Below are 23683 nucleotides of genomic sequence, written 5' to 3'. Positions count from 1 at the left end.
GCAGCCTCTGCCCTTAACATACACACAAAATCCATCTGACGGATGCTCTTGATAATCGGAGTCATCGTTGTCTGAAGTTTTCTTTCCCACTTTTTGAAGCTGGGAAGAGTACCTCTTCATTCGTCTCATCTCTGGAATACTCTGCTCTGGAGTTATAAACCTTTCAGTTCCAGGCAAGGATCTTTGTTTTATTCCCCCTTTAACTCTGACAAGCAAAGCTATCATCGCAGGGTTTGAGGCAGGTTTGGTTCTGTTTGGAAGGTCACTGGTGGAATATTAAGTTCAGAGGTGGAGGTTTGACAAGAAAACGCATGACAGGTTGGCCTTACGATCGCCATAAGTTGGAAATGACTTGAAGGCACACAATAAACACAAATCAGCGAAGATATGACGAAACATTGATAAGCCCCCAGTGATCTCAGTACAAACATCACCAAACAAAGGTCCCTAATGAAGAGTTCCTCTCAAAGACATAGAAATGACACTTAAATGTATAACCCTGATGAGGAATAAGGAGAAATAGAATGGCTCCCAGCTGGCAAAAGGGGTCAAGTTTTATTCTGATTTTAGCTAGGCAAAGACTTATTGCTCCAGACTTTTCACACTGTCTTCATCTTCATTGTTCTTTAAGGAATTCGAGTCCAAAAAAGAGAAACATGTTGCCTTTCAAGTGACTCCTGGTTGGCAAAGGGGTCAAGCTTTAGTCACACGTTTGCTTTTCACAACTGTTCACCTCCTGGCTCTTCTGGGTCAGGCTGGTCCTGTGAAAACCAAAGAGAAATGGTGAGTGAAATAAGAAGAAGATGAGTTTTAGGTACAGGAATATTTACCTCTTCTTTATCTTTTTGAAAGCGAGCGATCATAAAGAATGATGACAATTAACAGAATAGGTCAAAAAAGGTTATGAGGTTTAAAGCTAAGGAAACAATGGAAGTTTTGTAAATTGATTTGACAAATTGCATGAACCATTAGCATTCTTATTTTAAATCTATTGTGAAATGTATAATATAAAATTATTATTATTACTTAAAAACGAAGAAGAAGGAGTCTGATACCTGTTCTGGCATTTCCACTTCGTTTCTTTCCTCTTCTTGTGGTGGACGCTGTCCTGAATCTTCTAAAGCTGCCTCAAGATGCCTTTCACAAACTTTCTGCAATTCTGGAAATAATAATAATAATAATAATAATAATAATAATAATAATAATAATAATAATAATAATGCTTTCATTCCACATACTGATCAAAAGTCAAGCCACACCACAAATGTGGAGGAACTGAGTTGTTAGAAAGGAAGGTGTGATGTACCGGCAATTTCTCTCCTCAACAACTCTTTGTCGTCTTCCCAGAATCTGTGCAGGAGGTCAAAATATTCTCCTAACTGTTTGTTTTTGTGCTTCAATAGAGCATGTTTGGGGCAGCAGTAATCCGTTTCCTCAGCCATGAGAATGGATCTGAAAAAAGAAAACAAGGTGGAATAGATTCGAATTTTCAATAGGTGGACTTTGGTGGGGTCAAAGGTAACGGTCAGTTGGGGCCTAGTGTGCAAAATGTCTGTTTGACAGCCTTCCCTAACACTTTGAATCTTTCCTCACAAACCACACACGTATTAATAGCCAACATTCGGTTCCAACTGTGACTTGCGTACCTTTTTTGTTCTGTCTGCCTTGTGACCAACGTGATCCATTCCCATTGAAAGAAAGGAGTTGGTCGTCCTCCTTTGAGGCTGGGAGAGTGTGACACAACAGTGGCCACCCAGTGGGTCTCCATGGCCGAGTGGAGGGGGAATTCGAACCCAGCTCTCCAGAGTCCACCACCACCAGACATTTTGAAATGTTGCTATTGTTTTAAACGGTCTTTTTGAATGGATGTTAGAGCCAGTGTGGTTTGAGTGTCAGACTACGACTCTGGAGGAGAGCAGGGTTCGAATCCCCGCTCAGCCACTGGAAGACCTTGGGCAAGAAGCCCCCCTTTCTCAGCAATGATGCTGAGAGACCAATTGGGTCTGTAGCAGTTCATTCTGCCTCCTCTCCATGTTTTTCTTGCCATCCTTTCTTCAACTATTATTTCTAAAGAGGGGAGAAATTGTTCTTTGGTGCCAAAACCGGGCCAGCTGGTAGTTGAAGAAGCCACTCCAGTGGGCTCTCTTTCAGCCTGGTTTTCCCAATTCTCTTTTGCCTTTACGATAATGGGGTGAGAATTATATCATCTCTCCTCCAGATAAGCAAAGGGGCAATGATGTGGTGGGTCAGGATCCCTCACCTAGGAGTAACGGAGATTGAGAGATGATGGCCCAAGGCGGACAATCTGCTTGGGAGAAGTGTAGAGGCTTCTAAGGCACAAGATGGATGGAGAGGTCGGGGAGCTGCTGCTTGCCTCACTGTACCTTAGGAAGACAGTTAAGTCTAGGCGATGACCGTTGACCAAGAACGTCCAGAGATCTAGAACCTCATGGTATTCTGAGTGGATGTTCACCCAATAGCAGTAGAGGATATGGTTCTTTTTCTAACCTCAGCTGAAGATGACTTGAATCTGGTTTTGTAATGTAATTACTCCTAAGTAATGCCTGAAGGAAGGTGCCTTCCTGGACAAGATCCCCTTTTGCTAATGGGGGATTGCCAAGAAAAACTTTCCTGAAAGATCTTTTCCATGTTTCCGCATGCCTTTGCACATGTGTGTGTGTGCATGTCCATGTATGTATGTAGGCTTCTCATCTCCCATGGCATGAGGAGGCAATAATAATAATTTGTACTCCGCCAACAAGATCGAGGCAGCTTACATCAATAAAATCCATTAGAATAAAATGCTACAACCCCCTCCCTCCTTAACCCTAAATCAACAACAATAAGTACACACAAAACAATAACTAATAAAATGCAATTAAGATAATTAAAAACGATTACTGAGACAAGAAATAGGACAGTCAATGGATAGTCAATAGGACTGTCCTTACCTTGCATTAATGTTTTTTCTAGTAAGTCATGCTTTCTCATGTGGTGACCAAAGGAGTCTGGCCTCCATATCCATGGCTTGAAAATATATACCAAAGAATATGCAGCTGTGTTTTTCCATTGCCTTCCTCTGAAATATAGCCTACAGCAGTGATGGCGAACCTATGGCACGTGTGCCAGGGGTGGCACTCGGAGCCCTCTCTGTGGGCACATGTGCCGTCGCCCCAGCACAGAGTTTGCCAGAGTTTGTTACTAGAAAGTCAGAGGGACATGACACTTTACAATAAATAAGTGGGTTTTGGGTTACAGTTTGGGCACTTTGCCTCTAAAAGGTTCACCATCACTGGCCTACAGTATTCCTCTGCAGTCCCCTTTCCAAGTACTAACCAGGCTTGACCCTGCTTAGCTACACTTACATTCGCACACCAGGATCACAACAGCTCTCAGAAAAGTAGTCTCCAGTTCCAAACCCATCCATCAAAATCCTCTTGTATTAATCAGCTAATTGATTACACTAATATTTCATAGAACAACCCTATACATGCCTATTTACAATAAATAAAAAAGCTCTGCAGCGTCTGAGGTGGGAAAAGCGCAAGTTAAACCACTCAGTAACTTCCCACCAAATCACTGAGTAAATCAATGGGGAGTGGTAGCTAGATAGATAGAAGGCTGTCTCTCGTGTCCTCACCAGACATGCCTGGGACTGAGAGGAAGCCTTCCCTTGTAGATCTTATTCCTTGAACAGGCAAATATAAGGAGGTACAGGCTTTTCCAATAGTCTTGACCCAAACTTTGTAGGGATGCGAAGGTCAAAGTCAAGACCTCGAATCCTGCCTGGAAATGGATTGGCAGCCGGCGGAGCTGTTTCAGCATGCGTTTCTTGTAACCTGCCCTGTTCACCAACCTGGCTCCAGCGTTTTGGACCCGCTGAGGCTGGTCCGCATGTACTCCACGACGGGCCCAGCGCACATCAGCAGCAAGGGAGAGTCTCTTCTGCTCTCTCCACTAAGAGGCAGTTCTACAAACAAGAATCCCAGTTCCTTACTATCGCATGACAAGAATTTAATGACAGAGAGAGATTTCAAAAATACACAACACATGTGGAAAGTTGTGATCTGTTTATTGACGATTCAGGTGTTGCAAAATATGCCTGGTTTTAATAAAGCCTGTCCCTGGCTAAGCCATCTATTTGAGGTTCTTGCCTTTAGGCTGGTTTCTGACTTTGGTCTTTCCAAGGGATTTCTAGAGCATCTCTCGATGAGCATGATGTTCTTAGCCATCTTAGCCAGTTTCTCCTCTCTCCCGCACAACTGCAATAGAGTTCAGGTCCCACCAGCAGTGTGTCACAATAATTCTTCCTTTGGAAGAGCATATACACATAGCATCCTACTCCACTGGGCTTAACTGCCTGCCGTACACTCGCTAGGAGCTGATCTGACAGTATGCGCTTACAGTCTATCTGCCACTATATCTTTTTTCACTCCATCTCAAGACTGGCAGCCTACTGCGGTGATAATCCAAATGCATTCTTCTCCATTCTTTCAGGAAGATGTTCCTACGCGCATTATTTTGATGAGAGTATTAACACTGTTGTTTTTAATAGCATCCCGGCAAGCAGCAATCACCTGGGCCTTGGGTTTGCCAACTGGGAAAAGAAAGAGAGAATAAATGCCTTCAGACTGTTACATTCTTAGCACTGAAGAGCACACAATCAGAATTCCCATTTCAGACCTTGAAAACAAAAGCAGGGAAAGAAAGGCCAGGAAAGCGAGACTGGATCTGAACAGGGGTTTGAGGCAAAAGGCAGCATTTTCCCAAGATTTGACACTCAAGAGGATCACAGGCCTTTCAACTCTTCGACAGCAAATAAGCTGTTTCCAGCCACGGTGACACTATTTCTCATGCGACCGTGAGAAACAAGAGCAGCATGATGGAAAACTGAATGCACAATCGTTTATCTAAAATAAAGAAAACAATGGCGACAGCTTGCTGCCACCTGAAGTTCTCTGAAAACAAAAACGAGAGGAAAATGCAGTTTTAACGTTGAAATCACAGATGTACTGCAGCAAAGCTAAAACGCAACTAAGGTTTCCTCAGTACAGCTTGTTTCAAGGGATCTTGCTGGAGTATGAGAGCATTCGAACAAGCTGGCTTTAGAAGCCCATCTATTATCAGATCAATGTACTACAACTTCTGGTTGAGAAAAGACACCTACTCTCCCCATTAAAGTCCCCTCAACACTCACCTCGCAACCGTCCTGCTCGCTGGATGGCCTGGTTTACGGCCTTAAGGTTACTGAGAAGCTCTGTGTGGTTGGAGCAGCGAATCTTGTACTGGGAGAGCAAATCTCTGTTGAGATCATACAGCTCTATGTATCGTTTCTTCATATTTTTCCTGTGGTGACAAATGCAAATAGTATTTAAATAACAGGCTTCCTAAAACCCAATCCATCCACAGCTAATACTGTTTAGCCATTTCAGAACCAAGGCTAATTTCCAGTGGATCCTAGAGTTGTATTCATTACTGGTTTGTCTTAGGCCATAGGATCAGGATACTTTGGGATAGGTCAGAGGGCAGCGCTGAGCAAGAAATAGCATAAAATCCTTTGCAAATTTCCAAGCCTCAATTCTTCCCACATTTTTAAATCTACCTCCAGTAGAGACTTAAAGGACACAGGTTGATCAAGATAAGATAAGCAGCACAAAGCTCTTATGCAGACAAAGGGACTGCTGAAGAAGAGGGCAAGCAGCCTTGGACCATAAACTTGGTCTGGGTTTATGTGAGGGGAGCACTCTTGTATTTGTTCAAGTGCTCCACTTGGCAAACTGTAGCTCTTCACCTCCTGGGCCACTACAAGGCCAAGTGAGGAAAGTAGAAGGAGAAAGCAAGTGGCAACTAACATTTTCCCCTGTTATCTGCAATGTATGCTAGAGCAAACTCCTAGCTTCATTCGAGGTGCTAGTGCTTACCTTTCTAAAGCCTTAAAAAGCTTGGCACCCAAGTTCTTCCTATATCATCCCACCCACAAGCTAAGACTCTCCCAAGGCAGGGGCTCCTCTTCAAAAAACTCAGGTACATTTTATGAAAAACACACAAGAGCAGCCCCGTTGCCCATTACACAACATCAGGATCTCCAACACATTGATGATACCTAATAAAATTCCCTACTTCCACTGTGTATTTCAGGTATGTTTTATGTCAACAAGGAATACAGGCTTGTCAGTTCTGGCCCTCTGATAAGTGGCTGCCCTTTTCACCAAGTGTAACTTAAAGCCAACATTGCAATTTTACACTGCCCTGGAATCCCTTAGGATGAAGGGTAGCTTCAAAAAATTGATTATAATGTTTTAATTAACAAATGGACCCAACTTTCCGTGGCTCAAATAACAGCTGGAAAGATGCAAAAGTAGCAACGCTGAAAGCAATGTCAAATCAACTCACATGTCTCCCATGAGCCGCGAATCCTCTGCTCGGACCAGTATGCTACGGATGAGGTTGGAGCTGTCTGCCATGTTGGCTGTGAGCTTCTGACAGACTGGATGGGAATTATCCACCTTCGGGGAAGGACCAGACATATGTTATGATTTCCATGCTACACACCAGGAAAGAACAGGGAAGCAACCACCATCACAGAAACTGCCCCTCTTTTCAGATTCTGCTTCACACCAAACAGAGAAATAACCTGGAACACGATTCCATGTCACAGAAGATCTCAGACAGATTGACAATCTACTTCAAAGCAGACGTTTGTTTCACAAAGATATTAAACAATTCATCGGGCAGCTATGAAGCAACTAGATAAGATCCTCAAGTGTGAACATATATCATTAAATGCCAGTTTACAACCCTACGCAGTATGAGTTCTGTGTAGAGTTGCAAAAGCTGAATGGCGAATCAACTCATTTGAAATGTGGTGCTAGGGAAGAGTTCTGTAGGTACGATGGACCACCAAAAAAGACAAAGGAATGGGTTCAAGAACAAATTTGAGATCCTCCAGAAGCCAAAATGACTAAACTGAGGAAATTGTGCTCTGAGCACATCATGAGATAACATGGCTCACTTTAAAAGATGATAAAAGTGGAAGATGGTTAAGGGGGGGGGGGACAAGACTATATTACAGGTGGAGTGACTCAAACAAGAAAGACACAGCCCTGGATTTGCAAGGCCTGAGCAGGGCTGTTGATATCTGGAGCTCCTGGAGATCTCTTGTTCATAAGATCACCATAAGCCAAAATCAACTGGATGGCACATAACAAAACAACAACAACATACTATAGGCACAATTCCCCAAGGACATCTCTTGCACAAGCCCCACTGAAACTAAGATGTATTCAAACTTCTACCTATTCTAAACTGGTGCAAGTTATTTCCAGCATCCTGTACTTCATGCCAACATGATAAAGTCCTCTTTCTCACTCACCACAACTAGGGCCTTGCGCACCTCCTCAAAATACGCTGGGAAGTCTGCTTCAACCTGCAAGTCTTCAATCGCCCAGAAGGAGGCCATGGACTGGATAATGTCACCAGCCAAGTCAATGTTGTCAGTGTTAATGGAGATCTAACAGATGAGAAAAAGGAATGAGACACATACCAGACATACACCACAACATGCAAACTTAGTCATGTCACAATGCCAACAACCATCAGTGGCTAAGAGTGCAGCGAATGGTCTTAATCTGGTGCCGCAGCATTGCTGGGGTTGAACTAGTCTGTCCCAAAAAACTCATTTGGGTGGCAGAGACCCTCATATGAAAGTGGAATACAAGTTATAATAGTGTCAGAGGAAAAGATATAGTTAGCCCCTGGGAAGGAATGCACTTTGTCAGAGGCCTGAAAGCACTGCTATTTGTACCAAGGCTTCCCAAGAACAATATACAGCCAAGGGGAAACCAACCTACAAAGTCTGCCATGCAGATCAAGTGCCAACAACAACAACAGTACTATATGGTCCTTCTGAACAGCTCACCCATGTTACTATTTCTCTCTCTGATTTTAGGTACCCATCTGGGAAACTTCCTGAACGTTTCCAATAATGCATATGGGAAGAATGTAACTCTTTGCAAGATTTCATGTGGATTTTAATTGAGTCCACAGAAGCAATGAGCTGCTAATTCTATCCAAAATTCACTTAAGACTTGTCATCTGTGGCACATCTGCTGGCCAAGAAAGAAAAGGAAAAGTTGCTCTCCCATTAACAAGTCCCTCCAGGATCACATGAGTGAGATTCTGACTCAACCAGGAGACCAAGCTTTACAAGCCTAGTTCTCTACAAACCTAACACCCCAAAGTAAAAATGGCACCTCTCCACTTGGCGTCATTTTGATCCACAGCTGCCCTGCATCACGCAGGGAGGTGAAGCAGACTTCAAATGAATCATTTCGGATCTTCAAATCTTCTGGTAACAGGAAACTTTGTTTTAGCCACGTGATGGCCTGGAAACACAAATTCACACGATGACCCTCTGCGGAAAATAGGCTGTGAGTACACCAGGGTTGGGCAAAGTGCAACTCACAGGCCACCTGCAGCCCCCTGGACCCCTTTTGTGGCCTCTAAAAAACCCCACCAGTCTCCTAATTATTTCTCAATTTTTAGACACCACTGTCACCCAAAATTGTACAAAAAAACCTCCAAATGCACAACACACCTCCGAAATATCCCCCCAATCCCCTCCCCAAACCCCTTTGTTTTTGTCGAGTCCCTCTGAAAAATGGTCATGGTCACCATTTTGGGAAGAACTTTGAAGAAAAAAATAGAGGCATTTTGTTGCACTGGGTGTGTATATAGTCTGTGGTAGGGAGGGAAGAGGCATGGCCACCAGCTCCAGCCATGCAGATGCCCACCCCTGGTGTACATGAATACATCCCACAATGGCAGCTGGTGGCTTCCATTGTCAATGAGGCACAGTATCCACTCTGGGTTTTAATTTGAACTTTAAAATGCTGAACGCTTCTCTAAACAGGTTCAGCAACTTGGCCAGACCCTTGACATTTCAGATTAAAACAAGCGTGGACACATAGCCCCACTGACATGGCAGCCACCACTGCATACCGTGGCACAAGGAGACAGGGCACACGGCATCTCCATGCATCATTAGCTCTGGAGACACCCCTGAGATTTAGGCAGCACTACAGTCAAGAAGGCATCTCTTGCCTGCTCCCCCCATGTGTTTCTTCTGAAACAGAATACATCATGTATTGGCTACAAAGGCTTTCTGTACAATGAAGATGAGAAAATAGCTGGAGACTCACCATTTGCACTCTCTCATTGACTGTAAATTGTACAAAGCTTAGAGGGCCAGGAGCAGAATCTGGGCTACTCAGAGTGTACATTGAGAAGCGAGGAAGTTGCTTAGTCAGCTCAAAAACATGGAACTGTATGCTGGAAGGGGAACAAACAGATCAAGTGGACTCAGGTTATTTTACAATACCTGCAGCCAGTTCCGGCACAGGAAACCATAATGTTTCCCTGGATTATTACAGAAATGAGAATATTTTGGGCAAGACAAGTGGGAGAAAACAAAATGCAACATATATGTGTACTGTCTTAAACCCAAAGCGCAGACTTGTGGGACTGGACAAAGACATGTACAAGTCAAATGGATTTCCCTGTGCTAAGCCCAGACAGGTTAAATGAGAGCAGAGGGTAGGAGTGACAAAGGCACCCTTACAAATTGGCACCTCAAGGCAGTGGGTTACACCAGACACAGCTGTGTAAATTATCTCTATGAGCCACCACCATCATCCTTACCTATTCTTGTAACCAACAAAAGCCTTGATGTTTAGCTCCACTGGAACATCTTTGGGAGGAGTGAGGGGGACCTTAATGCAGCTCGAAAGGTTCAGGAGACTGGGGTGGATCACGTGACTCTCTCCTTCAAATATCCCTTCAGCAAAGATGAGGACCGCTCTGATGATGGTGTCTTAAAGAAGGGGAGAAAAGACTTGGCCAGTTAGTGGATTTCCCTTGGCAAAATTTTCAAAACTAAAGGAGAGGAACATAGGTAAAACTACCAACCCAACAGCACCTCAGCCAAAAACACCACATTGTGCCAATGCCACTACACATCTGAACTAATAATGAACAGATCTGTCATCTTGTCAAGGTTCACGTTTTTCCATCACAAGTCATTCCAGTTTGGTACTATGTACATTTTGGTAAAGATTTTTGAAATGTGCACACTTTGTACACGTACACACACACACACTGAAGTATTTTTGTGCATCTTTTCCAAATGTACACAGTTCCCTTTGTGCACTTTGCAGACAATTTCATTATACAAAAGGTGGAGGAAGCAACAAGGGGATCAATTATCCTGGATTTATGCTTAACCAATAAGGACAAACTGGTCAATGGGGTGGAAATAGTGCGATCCTTGGCTAGGCGTGACCATGTTCTCTTGAGATTTGCTATACATATGTCTTTGAATTAGATTTAAGACACTGTGGGGACACTAAGGTGTGCACATGAAAGATTCAGTTGGACAGATAACTCATGGCATGAAGGTTTTCATACCAAGATGACAAGTTATTGGTTCTGAAATTTCTCTCACCATTGGATGTGGAAATGCATAATTCAACATGAGCAGATTCACTATCCGATCCCAGGTTGACTGAGAGCGCCGTTTGGAGCTGGGTATTTGCTGGGATCACACCCTTTTGGCCATCCATCTCATTCAACTGAGTGTTCAGCTCCACTTGCTGCAAAACATGGCTCTGAGTCAGTTATTACAGGATCTGGGTCACCTGTCACTTTAATTTTAGAAGTGCTTAAACAAAACACCCTTGAAAGTCATCTAACTGCAGCAGACTATTTTAACTATATCTTTCTTTCATTTGGACATGCTGAAAGCATCTTGCTGCCTTCTGAATTCTCCTAGAGAAACTAGGAAAAGGGCTCTTTGTGTGATTTCTACAGATGCCCTGTAAAGCTTTGGGGAGGCATTAACAGTAGAGCTTTCGAGCAGATGGCAGGCTTTCTTTTGTGTGTGAGAAAGACTCTACTCTTTGTTCTTGTTCAAATAAATTGAACCTGAAGTACTTTATTATTTGACAGTAACAACCTTGTTTTATTTTGTCACTGAAATGCCAATCTACAGGTAAATCCAGCTAAGCACAGGTCTTACTTTGTCAAGGCCTCTTTCATACAACATAGTTATAGCATTTTCATACCACTCTTAACTGCCATGGCCGCATCCTAGAGAACCCTAACATTTGTAGTTTGGAGGTACTATAGCAATCTGGCAGGAAAGTCTAGATATCTCACAAACTACAAATCCCAGATTTTCATAAAATGGAGCCATGGCACTTAAAATTGGAATCAGAGTGCTATATTTATGTGATGTGAAAGAGATTTAAGAGTTGTTAGATAGTACTGGATGATGTTGCTCAGCCTCAATCCCCAATCAAGAGAATCGGGATAAGACCTAATTAACAGCAGACTCCTTTTTAATCCTCGAACCAATTGTTAGATTGTATTTTAAATCTTTGAATAGGTTACAGATGAATGGTCAGTTCACTCTAAAACCCAACTGCCTTTGCTAAATATATTCACTTTTTTGTCTAGTCAGAGACCAGAACTGAGCTTTCTGTCTCCATCCCACAAATTACCTTTGCATTTTCTTCATAGTTTCGTAATTCAAGCAGTAGATTCTGTTTCTTTTGGCTAAGCTCTCGAATCAGGTCCTGATCCACACTTGTGTCCATCAGTTTTCCCTTCATCTCTTGGCTTCCTGGCAGGTATCCTCGTACTGCACAACAGCAAAGCCAAGACAGTTTGCTGAGCCTGCTAGAGAAGTCCTCATTGGAAAAAGGTCATTGCTGCACAAGACCAGCTCATAAGCAAAAGAGGTAAACTGGGCCAAATCCTTACAGAGCCTACCATAAAAGCTTTGCTGAATTTAATATATTCAGATAATATCAAACCAACATCAAGCAAAGCCCTTGTTCCCCATACTCATACTGATGAGTATGGACCAGTAACCAAACATCCACCTCTAGCCACAATCCTACTGCAGTTTACCACCCCCTAACAGTACAAAAACTAGAAGAATTAATGTGCAAATGGATCTTGCAGCACCTTTGAGACTAACTCTACAAAAGATGTAACATAGGCTTTCCTAGACTTAAGCCTACAAATGTCTACAGTGCCTTTCACATAGTCTCAAAAGTGCTGCAAGATCTCTTTGCGTGCTGATATTCCAGACTATGTTCTAGACTAAACACGGTCTCTAAATTCTACCTCCCAGTAGAATCAAAGTAAGTGATGCACAATTATGAGGCTTAATTATTCCCAGTTTGGCAGTGAACCTTATGTAGAGTGGCTTATCTGTCAGAATGCACTGTGTTCAATCTAGACTAAATCAGTGAAATCAGTGGGACAGGTTAGTCACTGCAATGATTTCAAAGTGCAACTTACTACAGCCCCAACCTAGTGTGTGTGGGGGGGTATTTTCTCAACACAAGACAGCATTCATTTTGAATCTGGGCATTCCTGTTCCCAGAAAATAATAAGTGCCCACTTTTAAGAAACTGCTGCATTTTGCAAGATTCAGCTTGAAAAGGCACTGAATCTGCAAAGGGTTCTTGATACTCTTACCTTCACCATCAACTGAGCAGCAGATTAACTGGGTATTGCCATCCATTCGATAATCTCCTTGTACTATTCCCGCCACCGAGGAAGCAAAATTATCCTTGAAGATGACCTCTCCTGTACGGTAACTGCGTCCTTCAATCTATGATACAGAGCATTGCCCAAGACAGTATGAAAAGAGAATGTTACAGTGCAATCGTATACATGTCTTCTAAGAAATATAAAGTCACAGAATGGGGCTCACTAAACAGGGACTGAATTGTGCCAATATCCCTCTATTTGAAATTTCAAAGACTACAACCATAGCACGGAACATCTTGTCTAACGAAGAATCTAAGTTTGTTTTTTAACTCTAATTATAACATATAAAATAATATGTCTGTGTAGATCTGTCTAGAACATATTTATTCTTACTGCAGACATAGCCATCAGCTTATCCAGCTGCGGAGTTCTAAGCAGTGTTAGAATACCTCGGATTGCCCTCTAGACAAGACCAAGGGATACCTAGCTGGAGGGGGGTAATAAGTATCATAAAGAGAGGGGCAATTGCTTAAATGCCATCTCTTCTTTAAGCTCACCTTCCCGTTGGACCAGCCAGTGATCAGTTCACACACACCGTCCGAGTTGATATCAAATGCATGTATGCTCATTGCTTGGTTTTTAGACTGAGGGACAAAACACATCAGTGAGTCATTTCTTAGTACAGTGGACCCTTGTTATACGCTGGGGTTTGGTTCCAAGGTCCCCCGTGTATAACAAAATCCGTGTATGCTCAAGTCCCATTAAATATAATGACATAGCAAAATGGTGTCCCTAATAAAAAATGGAACATCAAGGTAAATTTATACTTTTTTGGAACATTTTCAAACCGTGTATGCTTGAATCCGTGTATAAAAAATCCGTGTATAAGAAGGACCGACTGTACTAACTTTGGAATACAGTGTTGGGATAGCTGTTATAGTGCAGGAAGGAGGCCAAGAGACTGACCTATGATCCAAATATCTTTGGCTCACACCTTGCCCCCCACAATTCTCCAAAAGACAGGATTGGCACTATCTATCCCACAAGATTGCTGCAAGAATGACTGAGATCACCTGCCCTGAGCACAATCCTAAATTAAATGACAGATTCAAAACAAGGCTCCCATCCCCACCATGACCATCACCTACACACACTTAGCTATCTGGAATGAAAGGGTAATATATAGGTGAATTATTAATATGTGTATACAGAATAGTTTTTACATTCCTGGATGACATTTAAATGATAAACCTGAAATAAACTTAACATAAACACGGCACACAAGCTGTATTAACATACACAAGACCTGGATAACCCAAACTCCCACATGGTTTTGACTGCCTCCCCTCTTGATTTTTAGTTTTGTACTAACTTTAATTCTCCAGTGGCGAGTCTTCCTGTCATAAATGCCAACAGTTCCATTAGAAAGGGCATAACCAAAGTGACTGCTACACATTGGAGTCAGCGCAGTGACAATCTGGAAAACAAAGAAAGCCAGATTATTAACTTCTGCTACAGAAAACAGTAAATTGTCCCAAAATCAAATTATTTCTTACCTTCATCTCAGTCTGTCAGATATTGATGATTTTTCTACTGACTACTCAGGCTGTTTTGGCAAGTGCCCTATTACTATAAGACCTAGCTTTCCGATTCTAAATCATTCACAGTGATTTCATTAACGCTGCACCCAGCAGAAAGAGTTAGGGCACTTCCAGATGTCTCATTTATGGGATTTTACAGGGAATCCTGACACTGTTGTCTTTCATTTGTAAATGCCCACCCATTTTCCCCACAGCGTCTTCCCCTTTTTTTTCTTAACGCAGACAAAATTGTTCGACAATGTCTTTTGACGGGCAGCACTAAGCGTGGCTTGTCTGGATTCACCCTTCATTTCCCCCCTCCACTTTGTATGTTGCTGGGAATTAGCAGCACTAGAACCAATGCAGGTCAGCACACAGAGCATGCACCAAAGGGAGAGGCAATCCCCATGGCCTCTTTCCAGAAGAAGGTATATACTGGAGGGTCAGCAAGTGCTGGCTCCTGGGCCAAATTGAGCTCCAAGTACCAATTGACATGAAAGGATGGAAGGAAGGGGGAATCAGGTCTGAGATGTGGATCTTGCTGAAAGGATAATAAGTTAGTACTAAACCATTCTGGAATCTTAGCGTTAGTGCTATCTCTTCCTATGACAAAACCCTCATACATAAAATCTTCTCTTTTAATAAGAATTTTAGATCTGGGATGGACAAAGCAGATCAGGATCTACTGATAGACTGCTGAGTGATCTGGAAGGATATTTGATTTTAGAAATGAAGGAAGTTTGAGGTAACCAGGAATAGGGTGTGTGTGTGGAAGAAGGGTGAATTCCATTCACTTCCATTGCTCAAAACCAATTCATGTGCTCAGAATTATTTAATTCCAAGTCTATGCCTTCTGAATCAAGCTTCTGTTGGTAGATCCTGGGGTTCTTGTTAATAATAATAAAAAGTGATCATGCAAGTCAGTCCAACTGTATTATGGCTATAAAGGTGAAGTGTAAGAATACTTGTGTGTTTTGCAAAGGAAACATAAGAAGCAGTTCCAACTATCTGAACATGAGCTCAGATTAAGCAAGGTTCCCACTATGTTGCCAGCCTTTGGTGAATGGAACAAATGAAAGCAATGATGGGAATTTCTCATCCTCTTCATATTACTTTGCTCATGTATACCCTCAAGCAAAATTAACCAGCAGAAGGACTTAGCATCAAACGAATCAGTTAAGGAAGGGATGATATTCGGTGAAGTAATTGTAAGGATTTTAAACAGAGCCAAATGGCTCCCAGTAAAGAGAAGGGAAAATGTTCCCAGAACTTAACCTTTGGTTTACATAAAGAGGAAGATGCAACACAGAAACAAATCTCTGTTGCGGTCCCTGCTCCCAAACAGAAGGCTCATGAAGTGTGCACTCCAGGTCATTTGGCCTGGACAATAAAAGGGTCACTCTTTTGTGGATTTGGGATTTGGTTTGGTTTTGCTGTATGGCCAGCACAACTACCCCTGAACACATTTTGTATGAGTAACATCTGAGGGCTAATTTGGAAGACTGATAGCCACTTTGTTTGGCTGAGACTACGGAGAGTTATAGTCTCTCTCCTTTATATTCAACCCAAGTGATTCAGTGAATGTTCTGGAAGACAAACTCCCCAGGAGAGCTGCTTCAATACGCATCTTATTACCAGAAGCATAAGTGCTTCAGAACATGCTCCTATTTCAGAACCGCTATTCATGTAAATGGCGCCAAGGAAAGCTATGCTCAGCCCATTTTTCCAGCTATTGTTAACCACAATAGCAGGAAACAAGGTGTGTTCTTCCAGACTCAGGTCAACCGTTCCAATCCCAGAGTAATGTCATCTTCTTATGCTTTGATGGCTGCTTTGTAAGTGCTTTATTACCTAAGCTTTTTATCCCATTTCCCAACAGCAGACTTCTTGTCATAATACACATTCTCATATTCCCTATAAGCCTTTGGCTTGTCTTCCTTCTAAACCCAGTTTAACAGAGAAATAGAAACCACAAAATCTTATTTTGTTCTTCCTTAGGTTAATCCACCTTCTACTCAATAGTAATGTTTGCTGCACCTGCGCAGCCAGCAAGCTGCATATGACCCTTTGCTGAATAACTGATATATTAATAATAATAATAATAATAATAATAAATTTACCTCAGTTTCTGACATTTCTGCCACAATCTCATCTTCTTTAAAAACTCTGATATCAAAATCCTCAGAACCAACAAGCAGCTGTACAGGGGGGAAAAGAACATAAAACTTGCAATATACAGTATCACATTTCCATGAGAACCAACATGGTGCAGTTGAGCTAGCACTGCAGGGGACCAGGGTTCGAATCCCCAATCAGGCATAGAAACCCATTGGGTGAGAGTCATACTCTCACAGCCTAAGAGGAAGGCCATGGCAAATCCCTCGAACAAAACTTGCCAAAAAAAAACCCTAAGGACAGTATAGGGGTAAACGAATATAGGAGAATCAGAGTTGGTGGGTGCTAGAAATCCAACCTAAACCCTTCTCTAACAACTGACATTAGCAACGTAACATGTGAACTCAGAGCTTCTAAGGACCACAGTTTTGCTCAGCATGAAGGTTCTGAAATATATTGGAGAAGCTACTGCAGCCAAGTTCTGTAAGATGTTGGCTTAACATTATTATTCCGACATGTGCATGAGTGAAAATGCAGCCCACACTAATTTGGTACGAACGACGTGGGAAGCCAGTTTCTGAGGAGCCTTCTCAGTTGAGCCTGAACCGCAAGTTTTACAACTATCACTGAAGTGGTGTGAGTTCTAACAAGCAAGTTTTACCGCAGAGAAATAAGCACATGCAAAATGTGGTTTCAGATGAAAAGGATACCCTCTTTTTTGCCTAGGGAGAGAGGAGTGGGGGTCCTGCCCTCACATGCTCTGCTCCTCCCTTGTATTCCTGCCCTGGGATAGGGCTGGGCTGGGCAAGCCCTTCAGACATGCGCTCCGAAGGAACACCACTAGGGTGCCTCCAACCCCATGGAGCAAGGTCTGCACTTCTTTCTCATGGTTTTTAATCATTTTACACAGGTTTTATATTACTGATGTTTTAATATGGTAATTTATTTACTTGTCTTTTGATGTTTTTAATCATTGGGTTTTTTTAGATGGATAGTGAGCCCTTGGTATCCACTGGGTTTAGTTCCAGGACCCCCATGGATACCAAAATTTGTGGATGCTCAAGTCCCATTATAGACAATGACTACTTCAGTGGCGAAGAGAGTACTGAAGAGCATTTTAAAAGCAGCAAAAGGAGACAAGCTCCATGTGCAGAATAAACAATTGACCATTTTAGAGCTTGCCTCATTATTTTCCACTATTTCAACAGGACAGCAAAGTTTGTGTACAATGAACCATTAGAAAGCAAAGGTTATCACTATCTCGGCCAGCCAGGAAAAAATGTTTTGGTTTTTGGAATACTGTATTTCAGATTTTGGAATTCCAGATAAGGGAGACTCAATCTGTACAGATCTGGTAATTCAATTTGTCAGACATTTAAGCTTCCAATGTTGCTTGTTCTTTTAAAAACATCCAGCAAGTTATGCCAATATCATCTGGTAACAACTTACCTCTTTTTTCCCATCACCATCGAAATCACACAACGCCAGTGAACGAACATTGTCACCAGTGACCTGTAATTGCAGTTTTAAAAATAGTAATCAGTATTTGTCCTTATTTAGCCTCAAATTTAATGGTAAAGAGTTCATCACAATAACTCATTCTTCCATCATATTTGCTCAGTCACTAAATTCTGAAGCAAGTCCCTTCAGCTAAGTCCTCCATCTTTACACTCAGTCTTATGTACATCCAGCCTCACCGTCCAGAAAAGATCTTTTCCTTCATGATTAAAGCCCTGCAAAGAGCAGTTTCCCCCAATAATAGCAAGAGGTGAAGGAATGTCTCCTAATGTTCCAAGAACTATTGTGTTTGCTCCGTCAGGAACCTGCAAAAAGGAAATAGAGAGACCTAGTCAATTTGTCCACCTGCAAACAACAGACACAGAAAAAGACAAGTCAATAAATTGAAACTGGAAATTGTTCATCAATTAGAATGTGGAAGTATATATAATTAATTATCCAAAATGAAAATAAACGTCCAATAATAATTGCAAAAAGAAGACAGTAAGATCTTCTTCCTAAATACAGAACACTCAACATGCTTACTTCAGAAGTCAGAAAAGGCTACTAGACTAAACTTTGGTAGTTGCTGTAGGAAAACTGTCAAGCCATTAAAACTGGCCAATTTGAATAGCCTTTTCTGTGTGAAAACTGCATCCCAAAAGCTTGACCTAAGACCATCTTAAGATAAACTACGGCCCCATACAGACAGGCCAAAATAAAGCTGCTTCAGGTCTCTTTAGAGGTATGCTGTTTAAATGATGCATGTGTCCTAAGAATCCAGCTGCATTCCAGTCCTTAGGACTGAAGCATGGCTTTGGCGTGGCTTCCAGACTCTTAAGATGCATGCATCATTTAAACAGCATACCTCCAAAGTGACCCAAAGCAGCTTTAGTGGTCTGTCTGTATGGGGCCTACATCATTCTAAATTCTCTGATCTCATAGGATCACAACCAAAACCCTAATAATTTATTCACAATACTGAAGCACTGCATAGTGTGGTTTTGAACATTGGACTATAATGCTGGAGACTAGGGTCCAAATCGGCGCTCAGTCATGGAAACTCATTGGATGACCTTGGGCACATCGCACTCTTTCAACCTCAGAGAAAGGGAAAGGCAAACCGCCTCTGAATAAGTCTTGCCAAGAAAACCCAGTGATAGGATCACCATAAGTCATGAATGACTTGAAGGCACACAACAACAATCAAAGCACTGTAATGTTGCCTCTGCTGCAATGTTAATTTGGTTAGACGTGTGGGGATTTTATTGGCTGTTTTACTGCACTTACGCTGTGTGTGGTATGCACACTGGCTTAAATTCTGGACCATTTTATAGCCTAAGCAATACAGTATTGCAGCCAAGTCCTCTACCACGTCCACAAAGCTGAAGTGCAGAAGAACACTGCTAGCAGATTATATGTTGTTAACTATCTCCAAGCAGTATCCTCTAATCTCAGTTCTGTAACAACTGGGGAATTCATCTTGCACTTAACAATACCCGCTGAATATGTAGGGACTAATGGACTCATGTAAGAATAGATTCTTTCAAACTGTGTTCCAGGGAGCCCTGGGACACTTATGAAGCATCCCTCGATAAGGCAAACAACAATGATTCTCTACTGAAACTACTGACAGTGGAGCACACTCCCTTGGAGAGTGGTTGAGTCTCCCTCTTTGTCAATTGCTATTATTGTTCTTTTGCAATCCACAGCTACAGGAATCATGTTTGGCATCTTCTGGTCAGTGCTTCTTAACCTACCTGATGCTGGGTACCAGCAGGATATTTCCTCCAATGTGTCAGGGGTTGGTATCATATTTGTGTCCAAGGTCTACAGCTGTTACTTTCTTTCCTGGACACTCTCCACTAACTAGTAGCCAAAAACTTACAGATCAGCAACAGTCCCTAGACCACTAGACTGAGTAGCACTGCTCTGGGTCAGAGCAGTTCTTGTTCCATACAGAGTGAAAGTAACAATCTACCTCTTTTGTCTTACACCTTGAATAAACTAACTCAAATGTTCCAACAGTTTGGGTTATGACCATGGGAGCAGGAGGGCTAAAAAGCAATGAGGGGTTAACTCACCCCTGCGTAAAATAAGTCAGCATTGTTGTGCACGTCGTATGCCAACAAACTGGTCCGTGTGCCAATGAGGAGGGAGTCACAACCAAGACCAGGGTTCAGCACCCCTGCGGTCAAACAGCTAACGGCTTCATTAATGTTCAGAAGAGAAATATCAGCATCCTGGGTACTAAGCACCAAACGATTTGTGTTCACGCGCTGGCCCCGTGCATGAGGGTTATGGATAAAAACCTGAAACATAAAACAAAGGGGAAACTAGAGCAACGATCATTGTGAAGACAGACACGACAGTGTGATGCTGCAGCTAAAGAGGGCAACACGATTCTAGGCTGCATCAATAGAAGTATAGTATCTAGATCAAGGGAAATAATACTGCCACTGTATTCTGTTTTGGTCAGGCCTCACCTGAAATAATGCTGCGTCCAGTTCTGGGCACCACAATTAAAAAACGATGTTGACAAACTGGAGCATGTCTAGATAAAGGTGCCCAAAATGGTGAAGGGTCTGGAAACCATAAAGCCCTATGAGGAGAGTGTTATGAGCTGGGAATGTTTAGCCTGGAGAAGAGAAGGATATGATAGCCTTGTTTAAGGGGTGTCATATTGAGGAGGGAGCAAGCTTGTTTTCTGCTGCTCCAGAGAATAGGACCCAGAGCAATGGATGCAAGCTCCAGGAAGAGATTCCAGCTCATCATTAGGAGGACTTTCCTGAGAGTAAGGGCTGTTTGACAGTGGCACACACTCCCTTGGAGTCTCCTTCTTTGGAGGCCTTTAAACTGAGGCTGGATGGCCATCTGTCAGGGTTGCTTTGTGAGTTCCTGCATGGCAGAAATGGGGTAGGACTGGATCAGGACCCTTTTGGAGTCTCTTCCAACTCTATGATTCTATGAACAGTACTTCTGTAAAAATTATCCCCTTGTTCACATCTCTATGGACACTTCAAGGTACCCAACATGATGTGGGCTCCCTCCCACATACTTAAAATCACCCTACACCTATTTGCAAGTACTGTATGTGGTATGTATTCATTTCCTTGGAAGATAAAGAGTACAGGGATCTGCAGTGTGAACAAATGCAGACCCAACATTAGACTATTACGAAACAAGCATCCCGGCAGCATCCAGCCATGGCAGTTAAAGCGCTCTTCTGCATTAAATCTGCAGCATAGCAACACTGCCACACTGCTTCCTCGCCAAACTACTAATCCCAGAATCCCATAGCAATGATCCATAGGAGTTAAAGCGGTGTCAAACTGCATTCATGTTGCAGAGTGGCAGCAAATGCCAAAAGGGCACACCTCTTACATTGATGCCTCACCAAACTACATATCCCAGGGTTCCCTAAAGTGGAGATATGGCAGTAATGCCTTCAACAAACTACAAATCCCAGCATCCCATAGCACGGCAGTTAAAGCCACGGCAGTGAAAGTGGTCTTCTGCGTTAAACCTGGCAGCAAATGCCCAAAGGGTGCACCTTTGGTGCCTCACCAAACTATATATCCCAGAATCCCCTAGGATGGAGCCATGGCAGTTAAAGGGGTGACAAAACTGCATTGATGCTGCAGTGTGGAAGCCAAATGCCAAAAGAGTGTACCTCTTACACTACAAATCCCAGACTCCCATAAGATGGAGCCATGGCAGCAAACGCCCCGAAGGGTGCACTTTCTACACTGAACAACAACTCCCAGAATCCCCTAGGATGGCGCCATGGCAATAAAAGCCCAAGGGTGCACCCTTTATACTAGTGCCTCGCCAAACTACAACTCCCAGAATCCCCTAGGATGGGCTATGTACCTTCCCCGCCTGCGTGGCGGCGGTGAGGCAGGGGTGGGCTCCGTCGTACTTGCCCAGGGCCACCATGCCAGGCAGGATCTTGTGGCTCAGCTTCAGGGTGAAGACCGGCACTAACATGGCGGCGGAAAGGGGTCCTGAGGGGCGGCTAAGGCTGCTGCTATTGCCTCCTCCTCGACTCGACCAGGCCTCGCCTAATAATAAGACTAGCCACCGGCGACTAGGCCCCAGCGCCGCCTGCTGCTGCTGCTGCGATGGATAAAATGGCGGCCGCGAGGCGCGGTCGCCATGGCAACAGCAGAGGCCTAGCGAGGCGAGAGAAGCCTGGGGTTTTCCTACAGAGGGCGAGAGAAGCCCTGCATGAGGACTAATGGTCATTATTGTTATTGTTGTTATTATTATGATGTCTTCTTCTTCTTGGAGCTAGAAGAGTGATTCCCAATTTAACTTTGGTTCTCCTTTTCTCCTTCAGGGTTTTGGACTTCAACTCCCAGAAGCCCCAGCCACCTTGGCCAACAGCCAGGAATTCTGGGAGATGAAGTCCAAAATGACCTGAAGGAGGACCAAAGTTTGGGAATCACTGCCCTGGATTAGAACATGAGGAGAAATAGTTATTATTATTGGAGCTGCAGGTCACAGGCGATGGCTGCATCCGCACTGCAGAAATAATCCAGCTTGACACCGGTTTAAATACCCTGGCTCAGTGCTATAGCATTCTGGGAACTGCAGTTTGTTGTGGCACCAGAAATAACCCAGTTTGACACCACTTTATTATTATTATTATTATTATTATTATTTCTTCCTCTCCTTTTTGGAGCTGCAGCTCACAGCCACATCCACACTGCAGAAATAAAACGGTTTGACACCATTTTAGATGCCAGAGCTCAGCGCTGTGGCATTCTGGGAATTCTGGGGACTGTAGTTTGCTCTGACACCAGAGCTGTCTGGCAGAGTTGTCTCACACAAATGTCTCACACAAAACTCCCAGAATTGCATAGCATTGAACCGTGGCAGTTAAAGATGGTGTCAAACTGGGTTATTTCTGCAGTGCGGATCATACAGCTTTAAGATTAAGTGTGGCAAATTCTAATATCAAAAAATGACAATGTCTTTAAACAACCCAGCAGGAGAACATTAGAGTCTTGCAAGAGAGGAGCTGAAAGTCCAAATAATAAGATGCACACAAAGAGGCTTCAAAAGGAGACTCTGCCCCGAAACTCCAGGATTAGGATTTATAAGAAAATTTGCAGCTACTATTTAATCTGGGTTTAATCATAACGTTGTGTTGCTTTCCACACTCTCTATGCATCTATTAAATCACTATTGTATAGTTTTAAAAAGTGCTGTGTATTGTTGAATTAGTCATTTTGCCCTTTCATACATTTGGGCAGCTTTCCAAACGGACAACTCCTGGCATTGACAGTCAAAAGATGTGTGTCTTTTAGTATTCAATTTTTGATCCCTGAACCTATTTTTTATCTTTTATAGGAAGCAAGAAATGAAAGATGGAGTGGTGAAAAAAGACCAAAAAGGTTAGAAATTAAAAGGGGTTTTCTCATTCTTCTTTACACGGAAACAAGATACAAGGTAAGGATGTCATAGGTTGCCTCCACACTGCAGAAGTAATCTGGTTTGACACCGCTTTAACTGCGATTTCTCAATGCTATGGAATGCTGGGAAGTGTCATTTGTTGTACCATCCATCACAGCTTTGCTACCAACATTTGCTGTTTTGTGGAATTTAGATGTTATTATAGTTTTGCAGTATGGCCCCTGGATGTGCTTTCAACAGCCACAAAGTGGGACAATAATAGGATTGTTACCGTAGATCAGATACTTGGCTTTTCCGATTTTGCAGGAGCAGTTTAAACTATCAGCTGAATGGCAAGAATTGCAACTAAAACATTTGTTACATTCCAGGTTTGATCCTATAGCTTGCATTCAAGGCTTCTTTAACTTCAGAAACACTATTGAGGCCTACAAAGTATCCAACCATATACTATATATATATATATATATATATATATATATATATATATATATATATATATATATATATAT

General features: G+C 42.7%; 1 protein-coding gene and 1 long non-coding RNA gene across 2 annotated transcripts; both read right to left on the bottom strand.

Annotated features, from left to right (window-relative positions):
* Positions 1-108: 108 nt before the first annotated feature.
* On the bottom strand, positions 109-2602 carry LOC121914270. The gene is made up of 4 exons (XR_006100514.1): positions 2261-2602; positions 1307-1452; positions 1056-1159; positions 109-761 (listed from the first exon to the last, which is right to left on the bottom strand). It is a non-coding gene; the product is annotated as an uncharacterized LOC121914270 (long non-coding RNA).
* Positions 2603-4055: 1453 nt separating this feature from the next.
* On the bottom strand, positions 4056-21888 carry BBS2 (Bardet-Biedl syndrome 2). The gene is made up of 17 exons (XM_042437544.1): positions 21627-21888; positions 19838-20065; positions 17954-18079; positions 17706-17768; positions 16262-16339; positions 13934-14038; positions 13119-13205; positions 12547-12682; positions 11559-11698; positions 10502-10649; positions 9700-9871; positions 9201-9330; positions 8253-8384; positions 7373-7510; positions 6394-6506; positions 5198-5346; positions 4056-4597 (listed from the first exon to the last, which is right to left on the bottom strand). Exons 1-17 carry the CDS (start codon positions 21741-21743, stop codon positions 4494-4496), a joined length of 2166 nt encoding a protein of 721 aa, XP_042293478.1. The 5' UTR covers positions 21744-21888; the 3' UTR covers positions 4056-4493.
* Between the last annotated feature and the right edge of the window lie 1795 nt (positions 21889-23683).

The sequence above is a fragment of the Sceloporus undulatus genome, chromosome 8 (genome assembly GCF_019175285.1).
Source record: "Sceloporus undulatus isolate JIND9_A2432 ecotype Alabama chromosome 8, SceUnd_v1.1, whole genome shotgun sequence".
Lineage (NCBI taxonomy): Eukaryota > Metazoa > Chordata > Lepidosauria > Squamata > Phrynosomatidae > Sceloporus > Sceloporus undulatus.
This window is presented reverse-complemented; position numbering and strand designations above follow the sequence as displayed.